This window comes from Lissotriton helveticus, chromosome 10 (genome assembly GCF_964261635.1).
Source record: "Lissotriton helveticus chromosome 10, aLisHel1.1, whole genome shotgun sequence".
NCBI classification, from domain to species: Eukaryota; Metazoa; Chordata; class Amphibia; order Caudata; family Salamandridae; genus Lissotriton; species Lissotriton helveticus.
This window is the reverse complement of record NC_136071.1, coordinates 920483936-920505797: the sequence shown is the minus strand read 5'-3', so window position 1 is coordinate 920505797 and position 21862 is coordinate 920483936. Positions and strand designations below refer to the sequence as shown.

The 21862-nt window shown below is 43.8% G+C and overlaps 1 protein-coding gene across 1 annotated transcript in view; it reads left to right on the top strand.

The window, feature by feature from the left end:
- The window catches only part of LOC144784145 (vimentin A2-like), a 35767-nt gene extending 29810 nt beyond the window's left edge, over window positions 1–5957 (top strand). Inside the window, exon 5 of the mRNA XM_078662821.1 lies at window positions 5733–5957. Within this exon, the coding sequence (XP_078518947.1) occupies window positions 5733–5957 (225 nt within the window). The remainder of the gene's footprint in view (window positions 1–5732) is intronic.
- The last annotated feature ends 15905 nt before the right edge of the window (window positions 5958–21862 follow it).

The window sequence follows — 21862 nt, the reverse complement described above, 5'->3', positions numbered from 1 at the left end:
ATCAATCCACTCCAAGGAAGGCCTATCATCTCAGCGCAAAACAGCAACTTTGAAAACACGTCCAAATATGTGGACTTTTTCCTACAGGACTTCGTACAAACATTGCCCTCATTTATTCAAGATTCTAGAGACTTCTTGGCAAAACTTAACAACGTGGAATGGAAAGATGATTACTTACTGATAACATTGGACATTAAATCACTCTATACGTGTATCAAACATGAGGATGGCTTGGCAGCAGTTGAATATTTCCTTAGTTAACGAAATGTTCAATATTATGGACATAATAAAATGCTGCTCAGCATGATACATTGGTGCTTATTTAATAACAGATTCCTCTATGATGGTAAGGTATATAGACAAAAGCAGGGAGTGGCTATGGGGGCATGCTTCTCCCCCAGTTACGCATGTCTTCATGTGGGCTGGTGGGAGGAGCATGTCCTCAGGCGGGAACATCATGCCCTTTATGACCTACATATTGTTCGTCTATGGCGATTCATAGACGATATGTTTATAATCTGGAGAGGCACAAAAGAAGAAGCTGGTGAATTCATTAACATTATGAATAATAACTCATTGAATTTAGAATTCACACATCAGATAGAGGAAACTAAGATTAGCTTCCTTGATGTACAGGTCAACATAAAATCAGGGCAAATAGAAACCAGCTTGTTTGTAAAACCGACAGCAGGAAATACCCTGCTGCATGCAAGCAGTTTTCACCCAAGCCACACAATAGCAAGTCTCCCATATGGGGAATTCCTCAGAGGAAAAAGAACTTGTAGCTCTACACAAGCGTGTGATGAAGCCCTCCCCATTACTAAGAAAAAACTGTTAGAAAGAGGATATCGGGAAAAAAACTTGAAAGCTGCACTTCATAAAGTATCTCTCATTAAAAGAGAGACACTTTTACAACCTAAAGCAGTTGCTATAGATCCTAATCCAGCACCTACAAGAGAAACTAATGTCGAATCTGAGGAGACCAAGAAAAGCTGTAGGTTTATCTCTACCTATAGTAGACAGTCTAAAATAATAAGGAAAATCGTTGCTAAAGAATGGCCGATTATACTGACAGAAGGGGTCTTAAATGAGATCTATGTAAATAAACCCACATTCACTTTTAGAAAAGCCCATTCTATGAAATCTGACCTTGTGAAAACCAGCCCTGAAAATTTTAACAAAGATAACTGGTTGTCCTCCCGTAATGGTTTTTTTAAATGTGCGTCCTGCAGGGCCTGTAAATTTGGCTCCAATACCACCACACAAACGCATTCTCAGATCGGCCCATTAAAATCAAAGGGCATTTTACATGCAAGACTGGGTATGTTGTGTATATTTTAACGTGTGCATGTGGTTTGAGGTATGTTGGAAGCACTAAGCTTCCAGCACAGGCTAGGATCTTACAGCATCTACGGGCCACAGTGAATTCGGACCCCGGCTACCCCGTAGCTAGACACGTAAAAGCCGAACATGGTAACAACCTTAATGTTCTCACATATTTTGTAATTGATCATGTTCCTAGCAGCAAAAGAGGGGGAGACAGGGAGAAAAAACTCCGCAGACTGGAAACCAGTTACATTATGGAGCTGGACAGCAAGAGCCCGAAGGGCCTGAACACGTGTGAAGATTTGTACCATTTTCTTTAAATATCCCGATCAATTGGAACACTGATAATGATTTTTAACAAGGGAGCAATATAATACCATTAAAGGATATAGCAGTGAAGCACGAAGCACTTTAATTCCTGGCGAGGTGCAATAGATAGGAAAACCTTTTATATTTCATACAAGGGTTTTAAACTATTTATGTATTTATACTTTTTATATGGTGTTCCTAGAATCAGGAGTTACAGTGTGTCATATGAAATAAGTAACACTACAAATGAGAGTAGAAGGTATTTGTTTGTACAATGATTTGACAAAAAATGGGATATCAGTTGAATGGTACTAGAATAACCCATAGGTATGAAATGTGAAACTATTCTAGAAAGTGATTATTCAGGACCTACAATTCTGTAACAGTGTGTAGTATTGCATTAATGTATTTGTACAGGTATAAGAGTAAAAACATAACAATGCATAGAACCGCCTTTTTGCTCCTCGCAAATACCTCCAATGAACACAGAGAATGAATTGAATATTGTGGTAATTGTAATTATACACTTCCGGCCGGAAGGATAAAAATGTTACTATCACTGAAAATGTTTTAAAAAATTTGCACTTTATGCACATTTGCACATAAGAAGGTGAATAAGTTGGTCAGATATACACTAGTGGAAACTGAAATTAGTACCAGCAAGAAGCCTGTTAATATGGAGTATGCTTAAATGCGCAGGGTGATTCATGAGAAGAGAAGGGGACTCACATTCATTAGAAACCGGACATTTGCGACTTTTTGTTGACATTACATATCGCCTGGTTTGAAAGTGATTTATATTTACTTTAACCACATAGCTGTGAAAAAACGCAACATCAACAGTTTTAAATGAAGTGAATTGAAGGCTGATGAAATGATGGTAAAACGGGCCTTCAAAATAAAAATGTATAGTATGTTTTTTGTTTCCATTCAGATGAACTGACCAATCACGATGTACTTTACAATTTAAATAATGGAGGGATCCTCACGATCACTACCAGCGAGCAAGGCGTCAGGTACGCCGAAACGCGTTTGGTTAGGCACGGTAATGCACTTGGAATAATTGAAAAAATAAAGAAACTCAGTGGCTGCTGAATTTGAAGAGAGTCTGTCTCTCTCGTTTTTTGTGGACGCCGTATGGATGTTGGCGTTGAGAGTGGAACCAGGAGATATATATATATATATATATATATATATATATATATATATATATATATATATATATATTTATATATATATTACCTACTGGCGGTCGCCAGTAGGTATATATAGTTAGGATTTTTTTCCTATGGGATTTTTGAAAATTCTATGTCGAATAACTTTGGCGTTTGAGGACGGAATTGGCTGAAATTTTCAGGAAAATGGAACATTTTGTTTCTGAGCAACCCCTGAAAATTTGGGCGGGTTTCGTCAAGCGGGGGCCGAGAAAAAAGGGGGGTCCCAAAACATGTTTTTAACATTGAGTTTTCCATAGGGCGGTTGGACTCACTTTTAGCTCGAACGGCTGAATGGATTTCCACGAAACTTGGCAAAATTGTAGGGACCGGTAGCCCGATGTGCCTTTACTATGTCTCAAGATATATGCTCCAGTGGTTTTTACGAAAATTAACTTTGAAAAATATATATTGTGCTACATTGGGCTATATATATGTTAGAGCCCAAATGTAGCCCAATGTAGCCCAATGAAGCCCAATGAAGCCCAATGTAGCCCAAAGATGGCCACCAGAGACAAAAAAAAACAAATGTGGCCCAAATATCAGCCAGATGTAGCCCAACTATAGCCCAGTGACAGAATGTCCCAGAGTGCTCTAAAGAACAACTAGAGTGCTAACAGTCTTACTTATGACAAAAGTATGGCACACCTGAAGTCATCTTGATTGGAATAAAGTGTTAACACTTAAAACATTTAATTGGCAAAGGAACAAAAAGAGGGGGTTCATTTTGCCATAGAAATTATGATTAGTGCTGAAGAAAGAAAAATTAGGGCACATTTTGAGTGACTTCTCAAATCCTCTTATATTTCATTAAAAAAATTCTGATATGCAGTCTCCCAAGATGGCCACCAGAGACAAAAGAGCCCAAATGTAGCCCAAATATCAGCCAGATGTAGCCCAACTATAGCCCAATGACAGAATGTCCCAGAGTGTTCTAAAGAACAACTAGAATGCTAACAGTCTTACATATGACAAAAGTATGGCACACCTGAAGTCATCTTGATTGGAATAAAGTGGTAACACTTAATACATTTAATTTGAAAAGGAACAAAATAAGGGGTTTCATTTTGCCATAGAAATGTTATATATATATATATATATATATATATATATATATATATATATATATATTACCTACTGGCGGTCGCCAGTAGGTATATATAGTTAGGATTTTTTTGAATAGGGATTTCTGAAAATTCTATGTTGAATAACTTTGGCGTTGATGGACGGAATTGGCTGACATTTTCAGGAAAATGTCACATTTTGTTTCTTAGCGTCCCCTGAAAGTTTGGGGGGGTTTCGTCAAGCAGGGGCCGAGAAAAAAGGGGGGTCCCAAAACGTGTTTTTACCATTGAGTTTTCCATAGGGCGGTTGGACTCACTTTTAGCTCGAACGGCTGAATGGATTTCTATGAAACTTGGCAAAATTGTAGAGACTGTTTGCCCGATGTGCCTTTGCTAGGTCTCAAGATATGTGCTCCAGTGGATTTTGAGAAATTAACGTTAAAAAAAAATATATATCTGTGACAGCGTCCCGGTTAGCGCCCTGGTTCGCGTACCAGACGCGTAACGGAACTTCGCGAGGAGAAGCGGATTGGCTCTCCGGTGACTGTCAACATTCTAAACAGTCCAGAGCGGCCGCCATCTTGTCTCTCGGTAGGATCGAGAGACAAGAGGTGGAAATAAACGAAGGGGGAAATGAATGAAAGGGGGCAAGGTAGACCCCTCCTGACCCCCTAGGATTGATGTGGGGGCTATTAAAGGGCCCCGTGGGGCAAAAAAATAAAATACATTTTTTTTCGATTTTTCGCGGTGGAAGCGCTACCCGCGTCATTTGCGATGTCATCAATGATGTCATCAGTGATGTCACTGACCATGTCATGAATGATGTAATATGTGACATGATCAGCAGTGGATTGCGGGTGCGCGATATATAGTTAGTGCAACTAACTATATATGCGAATTTCAATGGTTTTGTGTGAGTAAAATAAGGTTTTGTAAATGCTAATTCCTAACTATATATGGTCTATAACCTATGGTTTTTTCAGTGAATTTTCAAGGTTTTGTAAATGCTAATTCCTAACTATATATGGTCTATAACCTATGGTTTTTTCAGTGAATATATATATATATATATGTATATGCACATATGTCTCAAAACCAATGATCAGAGAAAATACCTCACCAGCTGCAATAGCTTCAGGTGCCAGCAAGCATTCCAAGGCACAGGATGCTTCACATATTTCTTTGCGTTCCCATACTACAGGTTTCCCTAATCTTGCATCGGTTTGAGAAAGTACAAAAACATTTCAGAAAGTATGCAAACTCCCTTGAAAGAGGAAACCAATCTGAATCTACGGGCCTGCTTGTGTATGTAAAACTCAGAATTCAAGATGACATGAGGGCATGTCAAAGCCAATGTACAACATACTGCACATTTGTGCACCACTGCCTTTAGCACCACACACTGAGACGGAGAACTAAATTTCACACATTTCTCTCTCTCATGCTTTCAAACACACATTCTTTTCCGAACAAGGCTGTTTTGAAACTCTCCTACTCTGCAGCTTTAAGGTGACATGAAATGAAATTGCAAGTTAAAATGCAAGTGAAACACAGAGAGGCAATTAAGACAATGGTAGCCAAGGCCATTATTTAATCCTAAGTGCATATAGCAGAATAGGGCCCAATCATTTTTTGCTAAACCACTACTGGTGTTTGGGGGATTTCTGGGGGATTTCTTGTTCATGTACTTGCTGGGTTTAGTTTTCTGAAAGCCCATCCTAACTTGACACCCACACATTCTCATTTAGCCATGATAATAACTAGTCATAATTAAGAAATGTGTCCTTGGAATGACCACTGGTCCTATCACTGTTTGCAGAACAAGTCTCTGGTGCTCCAGATGCATGAGCGGGAAGATAACTTTGTGATGGAAACTGCTTGCAACCAAGACATGATCAGCCACCTTCGTGTTGAAATCCAGAACATGAATGAAACAGTGGCACGCCAGCAGTGTGAGAACCAGGAGCTGCTGAATGTCAAGAGGGCCCTGGATATTGAGATCGCATTTTACAGGACACTGTTGGAGGGGGAGGAGAGCAGGTAGATTGCCAACATTATGAGCACCACATGATATACCACAACAACTACATGTGGTCACTATTCATGAGTAACACCAGTTCATTGACCATAATCTGCTTTTCCATGTCTTTACAGGATTGATCGCTCATTCTCTGCTACGAAAGGTAAGAAATGTACACCAGCGCTAACTCGTACCATGGGTACATGTGCGCCGCTAATCCTTCACACCATATGTCTAGTGTAGTAACACATTACAGTTGAAAAAGTACCTTGTCTGCTTGCATAGTAACATTTGTATAAACTTAAGATAATCAGTAGAAAGAAGAGGCAGTCTCGGCCTATTAGAAGAAGCAATACATGGTTTTCAACAATTTATTTGTTTTTTTGTTTTTTGAGTACTGATCTTCTTTGAAGTAGCTATTACATGCTGCATGTTTGGTGTTTGCACAGCATTTCCGAATTATAATGTACAGTACATCGATTGAAAACTGGAAATAGGGTGTTTGCAACGCTTTCAGGTTAGATAATAGTCAAAAGAAGCTAATAACATCGTAATGGTACTATTACTAATACATATTAGCACCACCTCCTATAAACATTGAATTAAACATTAAATGAATCCCTTGTAAATATAATGTCATGAGCTACGTAATATATTAATTCCTAGTTGAGGGAGCGGAGGCTTTCATTCACTCATTGAGGGCTTAGCTTTATGAATAAAATGCAATTTACTATGTAGTAACATATTGGTGGATGAGGGAGCATAGATGTTATTCACTCACTGGGGGATTCATTTTAGAAACAAAATATCATGATCTATGTAGTAACAAATGCATTCATAGATGAGGAACAGGAGGTGTAAGTCACTCATTGAGAGTTTTGCTTCCGGAATATAAAGTCATGAAGTATGTACTCACACATCGGGGGTGAGATGCATACCATTTTCTCCACATTTCACTTGAATTATGCCCTGAAACAAATCTGTATGCTTCCTGGCTCAGTGTTATGCCCAAATGACGCGATTTAGACAAAACTCCAATAAGCGGGGAGACCTTTCCCCCCCAACCAATGCACAGCAATGCTATGCCCATTGGCACATTTTACCCCTTGCTCGATGATTTGTAAGAACTGGTCCTGTGTTTCTCCATGTTAACTCTCTTTTTATTATTTTAGTCCACACGTGGGAATGTGCGCCATTTTTCCAAGTTTCTCCTGTTCACCATGTGCCCATCCGGACCTCGATATGTAAACACGACAGAAGCGCTTTTCATAAAAAAGGCAGCGTTTATTCAAAATAAAGCCCAATGCATTTTGGGCAGACTGTGCCCTTCGTCAAGGGTCAATGAAGAATAAATGTATTTATTCTTCAGTGACCCCTGACGAAGGGCACAGTCTGCACGAAATGCATTGGGTTTTATTTTGAATAAACGCTGCCTTTTTTATGAAAAGCGCTTCTGTCGTGTTTACATATCGAGGTCCGGATGGGCACATGGTGAACAGGAGAAACTTGGAAAAATGGCGCACATTCCCACGTGTGGACTAAAATAATAAAAAGAGAGTTAACATGGAGAAACACAGGACCAGTTCTTACAAATCATCGAGCAAGGGGTAAAATGTGCCAATGGGCATAGCATTGCTGTGCACTGGATGAAGTATGTACTAACATACTCATTCATAGATAGGGAGTTAAGGCTTTTATTCACTGACTGAGAGGTTCACATAAATTATGTAGTAACATACCCATTCATAGATGATGAGGCAGCAGAGGCATTATTCACCCACTGAGGGATTCACTTGATTAAAAAATTGTCATAAACTGTGTAGTAACATTCACAGATAAGGGAGAGGAGGCGTTCATTCCTCATTGAGGGATTTGCTTGGTGCTAGCCTGGGATTCTTGACACATACGACTAAATAACTTCAATCACACTCTTGGGGATGATGTGCAAATTTTGTATGTCCGCTGCAAGTAGCCTGCACTTACTGTTTCTTCTAGTTATGTTGTATGCATGCTTGTAGGGAAATCAGTTTCCTTTCCTTTGAAGTCTTCCATTCAAAGACTGTCTATCTAACTTCTACAGATGGACACTTTCAATCATCGCCCAAGAACACCATCGTGAAGATTCAACATCTGATTAAAGATTTGGTCAAAATAGATGGCCAGGTACGTTTTAGCACCACCTAGATTATTGTGTTCGATCCTCTGAAGAGATAAGTGTCTCAATTCCTGCATACAGTTGCCATAGGTCAGTAAGTTACACTGATTCAGAGACAACTTCTTACTCCTTCTTCAATATCATAAAACATTTTCCTCTGTGTAATGAAGAATATTATACATTTTTTGTTGCACATGATTTGGATCTCAATACATGTATGATAAGGCATTGTCCATTTATCAGCAGACCTCTGTACCATACTCTGCTTCACCATGACAAGATGCCAGAAGCATCTTTGACCATGATTGGCATGGCCACACTCGACACCACTCCTCTTGCTCCCTTACGGCATACAACAGATCCTGGGCTGTTTTGGTCTGTGTTGGGGAGTCTGGCCAGGTGATGGTCTTTACATGAAGATCCTATTTGAATGTATATTTTTCGCATTTCTACCACTGAAAGTTGTAAGTAAAGATTAACAAAAAACCGGACAAGCAACATGCATTCCACAGTAATACCATGACACTTTGGCCTTTCGACACGTCACTGAGCTACCACAGGCATAACGCATTTATGAAAAAGTGCATTTGGTAGTTATGATTTTTTTTCCTTTTATCCATGTTTTAATATCTGTAAGCCAAACCACACTCTTAAAAAGCAGATACTTTTGTCTATTAAAGTGTGGCCTGGAACTCGGGATTCCATGACTAAGCTGCCACTTGATAGTCCTGTAAGAAAGTAATTACTCCAATTGGATTTTTCATTGAAACACCCTGAGCAATCTTTGCTTCGAAAACTGCAGGAAATCATTGAACTGAGACACTCGTGATGAACTTCGATTCGGTTGCCATATTGGAAGGGCCACTTGTATTTATGCTTTTCCGTCTAATTTTGTTTGTTTATCAAGCAGACAAGCAGCCCTGTGGCAGAGGGCTCGCGCGCTGGGCGCTGGAACCATTTTTAAATACCTTTCTCTTCTCCTCTCTGCTGACTAATAGCAGCCCCACGCTTCCTCGTCCGGCTGAATACGAGCGGTGGACGGTTCCATTTTTTAAAAACACCCCTCCCATCCCGCCCTGCTGACTCCTCCCACCTCCCTCGTCACAGCCTATTTAGGCTCCGCCCACTTTCCCCCCAGCGCAGACAAGCAGCCCTGTGGCAGAGGGCTCGCGCGCTGGGCGCTGGAACCATTTTTAAATACCTTTCTCTTCTCCTCTCTGCTGACTAATAGCAGCCCCACGCTTCCTCGTCCCGCTGAATACGAGCGGTGGACGGTTCCATTTTTTAAAAACACCCCTCCCATCCCGCCCTGCTGACTCCTCCCACCTCCCTCGTCACAGCCTATTTAGGCTCCGCCCACTTTTTCCCCAGCGCAGACAAGCAGCCCTGTGGCAGAGGGCTCGCGCGCTGGGCGCTGGAACCATTTTTAAATACCTTTCTCTTCTCCTCTCTGCTGACTAATAGCAGCCCCACGCTTCCTCGTCGGGCTGAATACGAGCGGTGGACGGTTCCATTTTTTAAAAACACCCCTCCCATCCTGCCCTGCTGACTCCTCCCACCTCCCTCGTCACAGCCTATTTAGGCTCCGCCCACTTTTCCCCCAGCGCAGACAAGCAGCCCTGTGGCAGAGGGCTCGCGCGCTGGGCGCTGGAACCATTTTTAAATATCTTTCTCTTCTCCTCTCTGCTGACTAATAGCAGCCCCACGCTTCCTCGTCCCGCTGAATACGAGCGGTGGACGGTTCCATTTTTTAAAAACACCCCTCCCATCCTGCCCTGCTGACTCCTCCCACCTCCCTCGTCACAGCCTATTTAGGCTCCGCCCACTTTTTCCCCAGCGCAGACAAGCAGCCCTGTGGCAGAGGGCTCGCGCGCTGGGCGCTGGAACCATTTTTAAATACCTTTCTCTTCTCCTCTCTGCTGACTAATAGCAGCCCCACGCTTCCTCGTCCCGCTGAATACGAGCGGTGGACGGTTCCATTTTTTAAAAACACCCCTCCCATCCCGCCCTGCTGACTCCTCCCACCTCCATCGTCACAGCCTATTTAGGCTCCGCCCACTTTTTCCCCAGCGCAGACAAGCAGCCCTGTGGCAGAGGGCTCGCGCGCTGGGCGCTGGAACCATTTTTAAATACCTTTCTCTTCTCCTCTCTGCTGACTAATAGCAGCCCCACGCTTCCTCGTCCCGCTGAATACGAGCGGTGGACGGTTCCATTTTTTAAAAACACCCCTCCCATCCCGCCCTGCTGACTCCTCCCACCTCCCTCGTCACAGCCTATTTAGGCTCCGCCCACTTTTTCCCCAGCGCAGACAAGCAGCCCTGTGGCAGAGGGCTCGCGCGCTGGGCGCTGGAACCATTTGTAAATACCTTTCTCTTCACCTCTCTGCTGACTAATAGCAGCCCCACGCTTCCTCGTCCCGCTGAATACGAGCGGTGGACGGTTCCATTTTTTAAAAACACCCCTCCCATCCCGCCCTGCTGACTCCTCCCACCTCCCTCGTCACAGCCTATTTAGGCTCCGCCCACTTTTCCCCCAGCGCAGACAAGCAGCCCTGTGGCAGAGGGCTCGCGCGCTGGGCGCTGGAACCATTTTTAAATACCTTTCTCTTCTCCTCTCTGCTGACTAATAGCAGCCCCACGCTTCCTCGTCCTGCTGAATACGAGCGGTGGTCGGTTCCATTTTTTTAAAACACCCCTCCCATCCCGCCCTGCTGACTCCTCCCACCTCCCTCGTCACAGCCTATTTAAACGTCCCTCATGCGTCAGCGCAGCGGACAAGCGCAGGGGCGCGCCGTAAACGCGCCGGAGTTGCGCCAGAGTTAAGCCCGTCTGCGCCCGTCCGCGGCCGGACGGGCCCAGGGGCCATATCCCCTGCCTCTTCATTGGCATATACTTCTGGACAACTTCTTTCCTGCACTGTTGATGTACCCCTTCCCCATTCTCTCATGCAGCACCTCGTTGCACTAGGTATCTATGTCCCCCACTTAGGCCGTGTCACTCCTCCGCGCTCTACGCCTCCCTTGCCTATTTTGGACAATAGACTTCGCCCCATTACAACCTCACTATCTACTCACACTGCCTACCTCCTCAACACTCGCTCGGCAGGCAAGCATCATCTGGAACTGTTCAACCTTCTTACCACTGACTCCCCTGATATTCTGTTCTTAACGGAAACATGGTTTTCTGATTCATCTCTCCCTGACATTCTAGCCATCCTCCCCGACTCTTATTATGCCCTCCGGGCTGACCGCCCCGACGGCAAGACCGGAGGGGGTGTTGCTATGATTGTCCGATCCACCTTTCAATTCCAGCTTCTCTCTCAATCTTCTATAGCTGGGGTGGACTTCCTGGTCGCCCGCTCCACTAATCTTTCTGCGCCTCTTACTGTCGTCCTTGTCTATCGCCCCCCCCTGAGTATGCCTCTGTTTGTGGCCTCCCTGCAGGAACTTCTCGCTACACTTGTACTTAACAACTCTTCTGTTCTCCTGTTAGGTGATTTTAATTACTGGCCAGGTGACCCCAGGGAGGACCTAGCGTCCAAGGACTTCACGGCCACTCTTTTATGTCTTAATTTTAAGTCCCATGTACTGATCCCTACTCACAATCTTGGACACACTCTGGACCAAGTTTGGTCATCCCCGGATATAGTTTCTCCCCCCAGCATCCTCCCTTGTACCTGGTCTGACCACTCTCTCATCTCCTTCACTATCAACATTGGTTCCCCTCACAAACACCCCCGCCCTAAGAATGTTTTTGCACGTAGCTGGAATCGTGCTGATTTGTCTTCCCTCTCTCATTCCCCATGCTTCCTCTCCTCCTGACCTCAATGGCACTTCCCTTGATTCACAGGCCGCTGCAGTTGACAACTGGCTATCGTCTGCCTGCGACCTAGTAGCCCCCCTCAAGCTAGTTAAGTCCATTCGTCCACACGAGGCTCATCGTTGGTTTAACTCTGAGCTCAAGGTCCTCAAATTGGAACTCAGACGCTCTGAGCGCCTTTGGCGCCGTAGCTACTGCCCTGACCTTAAGGATAAATATAAATCTCTTCTTAAAGAGTACAAGAAAGCCATTCTTGTGACTAAGTCTAAGTATTTCTCCGAACAAATAATCCTTTCGGCCAACAAATCTAAAGAGATCTTCTCCTTGGTCGACAATTTGGCTACTTCTGACCGTGCTTGCCCTAATTTTATTCCCTCTCAGGCCCTCTGTTCTTCTTTAAACGACTTCTTCATTGAGAAGATCTTTAAAATTAAATCCAACATTTCTATCACTCCTTTTACTCCACTTCATTTTGCCCCCTCTATGTCTAATTCTTCCTTCTCCTTTTTTCCACCCCTCTCTTTGGATTCCTTCTTAGCCCTGCTCACAAAAGTCAAGTCCGGCTCTCCCACCGATTGTGCCCCTGCTCGCATTCTTAAAACTCTCTTTTCTTCTTGCCCTGCTACCCCTCTTTCCCTCCTCAATGCCTCCCTCTCTACTGGATCGGTCCCTTCTTCATTTAAATCTGCTATTGTTTCCCCTATTCTTAAAAAACCTGGTCTTGATTCCTCCCTCCCTTCTAACTTCAGGCCCATCTCTCTTCTTCCTTATCTTGCTAAAATTCTGGAATCTTACGTTACTTCTTGTCTTTCTACTTATGTTGAGCAGAACCAACTTCTTGCTTCTCACCAAGCAGGTTTTCGCTCGGGTCATTCGACCGAATCTGTGGTGCTCGCCGTCCTCGACGAGCTGAAAGCCAAAGCTGACACCAATTCTCCCCAAGCTTTGGTTCTCCTCGACCTGTCCGCTGCGTTTGACACGGTCGACCATAACATTCTTTTGGACCGTGTCAGCGCAGCGGGCATTAGAGGCCCTGCCCTTTCCTGGATCACGTCCTTTCTAACAGGACGTTCACAAGCAGTTCACCTCCCCGGTTTTTCTGCTCCTCCCCTCCCGGTGCCCTGTGGGGTTCCCCAAGGCTCTTCCCTTTCTCCTCTTCTTTTTAATCTTTATATTCACCCACTTATTTCTTCTCTTCTTCAGCTGGGGGTCTAGGTGTTTAATTACGCAGACGACCTCCAGCTTGTCTTTGACCTATCTTCTTCTTCTCACTCCCTATCCTTTTTTCGTTCCACCATGGTCTTTATTTCTGGATGGATGAGCGCCAATCACCTCAAGCTCAACCCAGATAAGACTGAGCTTGTCCTGACTGGCGGCTGATCCAGCCCTTGGTCCTCTGCTTTCTGGCCCCCCACCCTTGGCCCCCCTCCCACCCTGGTTGCCTCCGTTAAAACCTTGGGCATTAAGGTCAGCCACGACCTGTCCATGCATGGCCAGGTCAGTGCCGTAGTATCTTCCTGTTTTCTCTCCCTTCGGCTGATCCGAAAAATTTCTCGTTTCTTTTCCCTTGAATCTCTTAAAATTATCATTTCTGCCCTCATCACTTCCCGCCTCGATTATGGAAACAGCTTGTTCGTGGGTATTCCTGCCTACGAAACCCGCCGCCTCCAAGCAATCCAAAATCAGGCTGCCCGTCTCATCTTTCACTTGCCCAAAACCTTCCATATCACCCCTGTCCTCAAATCCCTTCACTGGTTACCCATTCTGCAGAGATCCTTGTTCAAACTAGGTTGCCTTGTTTATCGGGCCCTTGATCGCTCTGCACCGGCGTTCATCAACTCTCTTATCTCTTCCCACACCCCTGTCCGCACTCTTCGCTCATCTTCCTCTGCTCTCCTCACTGTTCCCCCGTTTACGCAAAACTCGCACTGGTGGGTCTAGATTTTCTGTTCTTGCACCCCGGTTCTGGAATTCTCTTCCTCTTTCTATGTGTTCTATTCCTATCTTTTCACACTTCCGTAAAGCGCTTAAAACATTCCTGTTTGCCTTGGCCTACCCCTGTTAATCCTCCCTGGCCCTGTTTGTTCTGCTCCCTAGACCTCTCAGCGCCAGGAAGCCGTTTGGCCATCGTGCGCTCTATAAATAATTTCATTCATTCATTCATTCATCATGGCATTTCATATCACCACTGAGTAAGTTTCCAGACCGAAGGAGCTGATACACAAGTGCCCCGCCAAAGCAGGAAAATAGCAAGAATTTTGAACGTTCACCCTAGAAATCATGGGGCATATTACCAAGCAATAGCGATAATTATCGCTATTGCTTGGTTAGAGACAAAAATTTACCGCTGAGCTGCGGTGATTTTTATCGCAGATAAACCTTGGTATTACCAAGGTTTATCGCAAATGCAATAAAAATCGGCCGCAATGCATGAATATCGCTGAAAAGTCAGCGATATTCATGCATTACCGAGCTAATGCTCTTAGCCATGTTATCCACCTCCCATTGGATAACATGGCTAAGAACTGCTCAGGGCAGGTGTTAGCTTTTGGAGATATTCGGGCTTAGCGCGAATATCTCCAAAAGTTGGTAATAGGAGATAGCGATGTTAGCGACTGTTTCCAGTCGCTAACATCTTGGCACGCCCACTTTGCATGTTATTAGTGATAAATATCACTGACATGCAAAGTGGGGCCCAAGATGGTCGCTATCTCCTACTAGCTGTCGCTAACTGGTGTTAGCGACAGCTAGGTAATAGGGAGATCATTTTATCTCCGCTTTCTTGGCTTTTAAAGCCAAAGAAGCGGAGATAAACCCCCTTGATAATATGCCCCCATATTTTTTTTTGTGTCCGTTAAATGTTATTTGTCATCACCACTAGAGGGTGCCCTAAGGTTGCTGTCTTCACTTCGTCTCATGGATGTGTAAAATACAAACTGGAAAGTGTAGCATTTGATATATTGTCTTTGAGTTCAAATAATGCAGTTGCAATATTTCTATTAATAATTGATTCATTTGTGGTATGCGCTACTCAAGACAAACCATTACTTTCAACAGAGTGATAACGAAGAGAATGAATCATCTTAACAGAGGCCCTCGTGGCATAGTAAAATGCCCTGAATGCTCCGGATTTGGAGTGAAAAGGTACATCTGTAAAGCCCTGCATGTATTTTCTTTGAAGCAGAAAAGACAACATTCACCAGCAAGACGAAGCTGTCCGCCGTGTTCAAGATGAAGACAACATTGCAAGTGCCTTTTGCAGTTAATTTTAGAGCGCAAGATAGTTCTGACAGTACTTAGGTCTGGTGAGCAGAGGCCTCTTCTGAAAGACAGAAAACCCATTTACAACAGTGTCTGGTTTACAGAAACTGCAATAGCAATATCTTGTGCCCGCACACTGTTTTTTTTAACAAAAAACCCCGCCTTCCAATAAAGATCGTTTTCCATACTGTGTATGACACAACTCCCAATGCTTTAATAAATATTTTAAAAAGAATGCCTTAAAGGAGGTTTTATATATATTTGCTCCTGATTTGACTTTGCTTTTAATTAAAAACATTTGCAATATTTCTTAGCCAAGTGCTGAAATCAAACAGTGATAAATTAACCACAGATTAAAAATATGAATCCAAAATATTACTAACTTTATCATTAGGACAGTCATTCTGCAAGTGTAGAGACTCCTACAAACAACTACAGCAAATTGGAGCTTCTACAACATAACTATTGATTAGAACATTATTATAATTTGAGCGTATTTCTGTCTACTCATGACATTACAAACCAAGGGGCACAAGCATGAAGCATTTTTGTCTTCTCAAATGGCCCAATTTGCAGAATCGTTTTCGAATGCAAAAAATGCTTTTCAGATGCAGCACATCATATATTGTGATTCAGTAACCTGTTACCGAATCGCAAAATGGGTTTGCCATTCACTATTAGGAAGGGGCGTGTTTAGGGTGTCCCTTCCTAATACCGAATCGCTTCGGAATGTACAAAGGTTTTGTGACCGAAATGCGGTTGAAAAACATTCGCATTTTACCACCTACTTAAAGTAGGTGGTAACCCATTAGCAAATGGGAAGGTGTCCCCACACTCTTCCCCTTTGTGAATGTTTGTAAAAACATTTTTTAAGAGCAGGCAGTGGTTTAAAAAAATGAAAGGAAAACTTTCATATTCCGTTGTCCTTTGTCATCTAGCACCATTACCTCTGCTGATACTTAAGGGCCATGTCATTTCCTATGTGCAGCGGACGCGCGCAGTGGGATCGCCACTGGCGCGCCGATGGCGTGCCTAAGGCAAGCCTGTCTGCGCCCTCCGTGCCTGTTCCAGGACCAGCGCCAGCCATGCTGTTGGTTGCTCCCCTGGAGCACGTATATGTTGGTCCAGGTCCCAACTTTTGACAATTAGAAATAAAGGGTGCAACACCCTGTTACTTTGCAATTTCTCTGGGTCTTTCAATTACCATTTTAGCTGTGGCACTTGCCCTTTTAATTTGGGTCCTGCTGCTCCATTCAGAACACTTCTCCTCTCCACTGGACCGGTAGTCGCACCCTCTGGCCCCTCCTATTTCATCAAGGCGTGCCTGCTCAACTGTAGATTGCTACTCCGTCATTCGGGAGATATCTTGCTTTCCCTTACCACTCATTCCTGGGACCTAATGTTTTTAACAGAGACGTGGGTCAAAGATTCCTCTAATCCTGACCTCAATCTTGGACTACCGTTTTGTAGGGGTTAACCGTATTGGCACTTAGGCAGGGGGAGGGATTGCTGTGATCCTATGCTCAAGCTGGAAGACCGTCTCTAGAAAACTTTCTAACACTGGTTCTCTCAAAGCCATGTATTTTAGCATCTCGGAAGCCACAAACTCTATCTTGGCGGGTATTCATGTATATAATCCTCCTTGTTCTTCCCCTCAATCTCTCACTGATCTACACACCACGGCCGCCGACCTATCGCTTAAACACTCTCACTTGACTATTTTAGGAGATTGTAACTTGCACGTAGATGATACTTCATGCACCAAAGCAGGATTGCTCCTGAATACCATGGAGGACCTCAATCTTACCCAGCGGGTTAGTGACCTCACACATCGGACCGGCCATACGCTTGATCTATTGTTTACCAATCATTCAGGTCTGACCACTTCATCTCCCCCACCTCTCACTTGGTCTGACCACTATCTAATCCCATTTAGTCTGGCTACTATCCTTCATACCGACATTTCAGTTCAGGCCAGGGACTATGGTAGGAAATGATTCAAAATCACTTGTGCCTCACTAGCCCCGTGCTCGCTAGTTCTACCTGGCAGTCAGTAGGGGACCTGGACACCGATGTCTCAAATTTCAATGCCTGGTTATCCTCAGCCATTGACGCTACTGCCCCTATGCAACCTATCGCTTCCTCTAGGCTAAAACCCTCAGGACCCTGTTTCTCCCCTGCCTTGCATGCTGAAAAGAGCAACTGCAAAAAGCTTGAGCGCAGTTGGAGACAATCCTATGATCCAGACATTAAAGTCTACTATAGAGCCGCCATAAAAAAATTCCACATACTTAAACGTACTGTAATGAGAGAGTACTTTATTGGAAAAATCCGCTCTGCTGAAACCTCCTCCAAAACTTTGTTCAAAATAGTGAAAGAGTTTTCTAAACCTGCTGTACTATCCAGTTCGACCTGCCCAAGCCAAAGCCTCTGCGATGGCCTATCTAACTTTTTTCACGAAAAAATCATAGATATTTGTGCTACATTCAATCAACCCCTGTCAGACCCAGCCCCTGACTCCAGGGTACCCAAGGAGGAGGCTTTTATGTCTTTCAACACTATCTTGACCGAAACCTCCTTGAAAAAATTGCTGTTGTGTAAATCTGGGTCCCCGTTGGATCCGTGTCCAGTTCAATTATTTAGCTCTCTTGCCCCTCTCATTATTTCTCCACTAAATTCGATATGGAACACCTCATTACAAACTGATCTGTTCCCCCACGCCATGGAAACAGGCCATGCTGATCCCTATTTTGAAAAAACCTGAAGCCGATCCTTTGGTGTTCAGTAACTACCGGCCTATCTCCCTTTTGCCTAAACCAGCTAAAATACTAGAGAAAGTAGTGCAAGAACAACTTGCTGGCTACCTTGAGTCTGGACAACTGCTTCATGATTCACAATCTGGATATAGGTCCGGTTATAGTACTGCGACTGCACTCCTGGAGGTGACTGAGACTATTTGCAAATGCGTGGATGCAGGCGAGGCGGCTATGCTTGTCATCCTTGGCCTGTCCGCGGCTTTTGGTACGGTCTATGGACACACATAGGACCATCATTCACGCTCTTATAACATCACACTTGGACTATGCAAACAGTCTGTATGTGGGAGCTCCGGCCTATTTGATTAAACGTCTGCAGATTGTACAGAATGCAGCGGCAAGGCTGATATATAATATCCCCTATCGACACTCAATCTCTCCTTATCTGAAGAAGCTAAACTGGTTGCCTGTGACTAGCCGCATACAGTTCAAATCCCCGGTCCTGACATTCAGAGCAATAAAAGGTCAAGGGCTTGCATTTCTCAGAGCCAGGCTCAAGCTTGTCCAGTCCAATCGATCACTTAGATCAAATCATCTATGCCTCCTACGCCTTCCCCGTTTTCATCGCTCCAGAATGGGGGGCAGAGCCTTTGCAGTTATTACTGCTAAATCATGGAATAGCCTGCCACTATCTCTTCGTATGATTGAATCTGAATGCCTGTTTCCGCGCAATTTAAAAACCTGGATGTTCTCCAACCCTTAGCCACGCTAAGATACTCACTACTGCCCTCTGTCCGTAGCGCCGGGACACCTCCGTTGGGGGTAGCTGCGCGCTATATAAGCTTAAAAAATAAAATTAATAAACTAAATAACTTCTCTAATGATACAAAACCACACATCAAAAATGAAAATCTCTGGACAGCAATTATTTTACAGAGGTATATCAACGGGCCAGGACTAATGGGTAGAACATGACTCACCTAGCAGCAATTGTGTTCTATTGCTGCCACTCAAGACTTGCAGCCCCAGGGAAAGGGGCAGGAGTGACAAGAAGCCTCACTCATCTTCGCAACGGTGAATGTTTCATGCCATCTCCCAATTACAGTGTTGAAGTTTTAAATTCACACACCCCTAAATCCCATTCAGCACCTTTGCCAGTCTGCATGAACACACAAAGTCACCATGTGATGTGTAATTGCTTCAGGTGAAATCTACGGTTCTACTGAACCACTTATGATTGTGTTATGCCCATGATAAACCATATAGTGCATCTGATTTTAGGTCTGGTAGTGGATGATTGCTGAAATACAACAGTGAATTCACTACCCACCACTGTGGCTTTTGTGACATGGGGTCATTTAGTGCGGTGATCAGGTTACAGGTACTTGTTAGTACCAAGTGAGTGAAACAGCCCTTTGTACATGCTACTGATGGTCCAGTAGATGGTCGTTTTATGTGCAGATTAGAAATTGGTGGAATAGCTATTGTATCCCTTAGCAACAGAAAGGCGGCCTGATAGATTTTGTGGATTGGGCCCACATTGCTAGTCATGATGCAAGTATATGAATTCTCAGGTGGGTGAAGGGGTGTGTCTGAATTCTGATCGGTGATAAATGGTGCTCGTGAGTGAGTTAGTCTTCTGAAGCAATTGATGTTGGAGAGCCTCCTGGGAGGCTTCAACTTCATCAGTATCAGGTCTTCTTGGAGGACTGTATATAAAAAGGGGCCCGAAGTGTTAGAAAAACACCCAGAGTAGTATGTATCAGTGGGATACTGATGCTTCAGTCTGTTCATGTTACCAAGGAGAGGTGGCCCGAGGTCCATACTAAGCCTTTAGACGATGTTCCTCTGTGAACGCAAACCCCGCACTGCTACTCTTCAACAAGATCATAGTATTCTGGGCCCAGGAAGCCTCTGTGGTTACAGATAGGCGGAAGAGGGTAGGTTGTGCTCTTTGTTCCAGTCACAACATGATGCTGCTTTAATTTACCCCACAGATTGTGGATCAGAGATGGGGCACTCAAGCAACTCTGGAGAAAAGGACATTAGGGGGCATAGTGGTATAAAAGTAGGTATAGCTATTCACCTTCGTGCCCACAAGATGGCTTACAAATATCCATAACTTTGTGTTCTGACTGTAAAGGTTTGTGATACTCAGCTTTGGAGTTTGTTATTAATGAGAGTAAGGTACATCACCCAAAATATGAAAAAAAAACAGATGGAGTCACTCTACATAAATGTGTTCTGAGCAGAGCATCAACCACACTTCACACAGTGGTGAGACTCTTATGCCTCAGCTAGCTGTGGTCTGGGCTATTGGACCTGGAAACTATTACCCAGGGCCACTCGAAATACGTGAATCTGCAGCTGCAGCTTTTTTCCACATAATTAGGGATTTGGCATACAATCCATCATCTGCTGCATAATCTTAAAACATTATTTTTACCTCAAACAGATCAAAAGTGAATAAAATATGATGAAATGTGTCTGCGTGTATTGGAAGGCCCTTACCAAAGGTTAATTGGTCATCTTTCAGTTATTTATTTCTGTATTTGATTGTTAACCTGATACTAATGAGGTGAAAACTGTGCTCAGACAGTGTTAATATAAAAAAAGTCAAAGCAATGAAGTAATACTATAATGCTGCATTATGCTGCATAATTAAGTCAATTCTATTGCATAATTTAGTGCTTCCCTGCTGCATAATTCCAGTGGCCCTGCTCTTACATGGTGGGCTTCATTGGCTTAGGAGGGACATGCGGGAACCAATGGCTACACATGTTAAAAATAGACATTAGGGGAGTTGTATATGAAAAGTAGCCCACAGCTTACAACTCTGATACTACTGCAGGAAGCCGGGTTTGTATCTGACTTGGACAAGTACCAACAGGTACCCCTATTAGGTGCTTAGCACCATTTGTCTTATTCTCCCTCTTCTAAAGTCATGCCACTGGAATTATGCATTGGGGAGTACCAAATTTTATGCAGCAGGTTGACCAAATTATGTGGCAAGAAAAAGGAAATTATGATACGTAATGCAGTACATTTTGTGATAGTATTACTTCATTATTTTGTAAATTATACATGTTAACACTGCCTGGGTAAAAGTTTAATCACATTAGTACCAGTTTAACACACAGATATAGCAATAAGTATAACATACGTTGCTGAGTTATTAGTAACTTTTGATCTATTTGAGCTAGAGTATTTTTTTGGTACAATCTGCAGAGTTTGCGGCAGATGAAAGATTATTTGGAAAAGGCATCAAATCCATATATATGCGGAAAACATCACATGGACAAAATTGCATAATTGCAGTGGCCGTGCTCTAAAGATTCCTGGGGAGGAACATGTTGATGGTTATTCATTTTATTTTGCCTTGTCCCACAGCAGGTATCGTATGTTGCAGTTCTGCCCTGGATCCTAGAACCCTGGCATATGGTGCGTCTGCTCTCATCCCCTAAGGGTCCACACTTCTTCATCTTTTGTGGAGTTCAATTATGTCCCCTGTTTCTTACCATGTGTCCCGGTCCCTGGGGCCTCCGGAGTTGCTACAGCCCTCAAAGTGCATTACATCAACATGTCCAGTGGGATTTTGCAATGCTGCCTCTGGCTTCCAGTTTTCAACTGCAATCCTCCTCTGATCACTAACCAATAGAGAGCTGCTTGACAAGTGCCTCTTTAGTTTGCAGTTTGCGAAGTTTTCCGCACTCCACCTTTCACTGAGTTTTTTCCTTTTATTGCGCTCATCACCGTCAAGTTAGCAAGTGCGAGCGAGGAAAATACACCTCCTGGTAAGATGTTTTCTCCCTCCCACTTGTCAAGGTCTAATTGGCGAGCAAGGAAAATCAACCTCCCGATGAGATTTCTCAATACGAGGGTTGGATTTCTCAATGCGAGGGGTTGCGTATGCTCGCAACCGCACAAGGTGAGAAACAT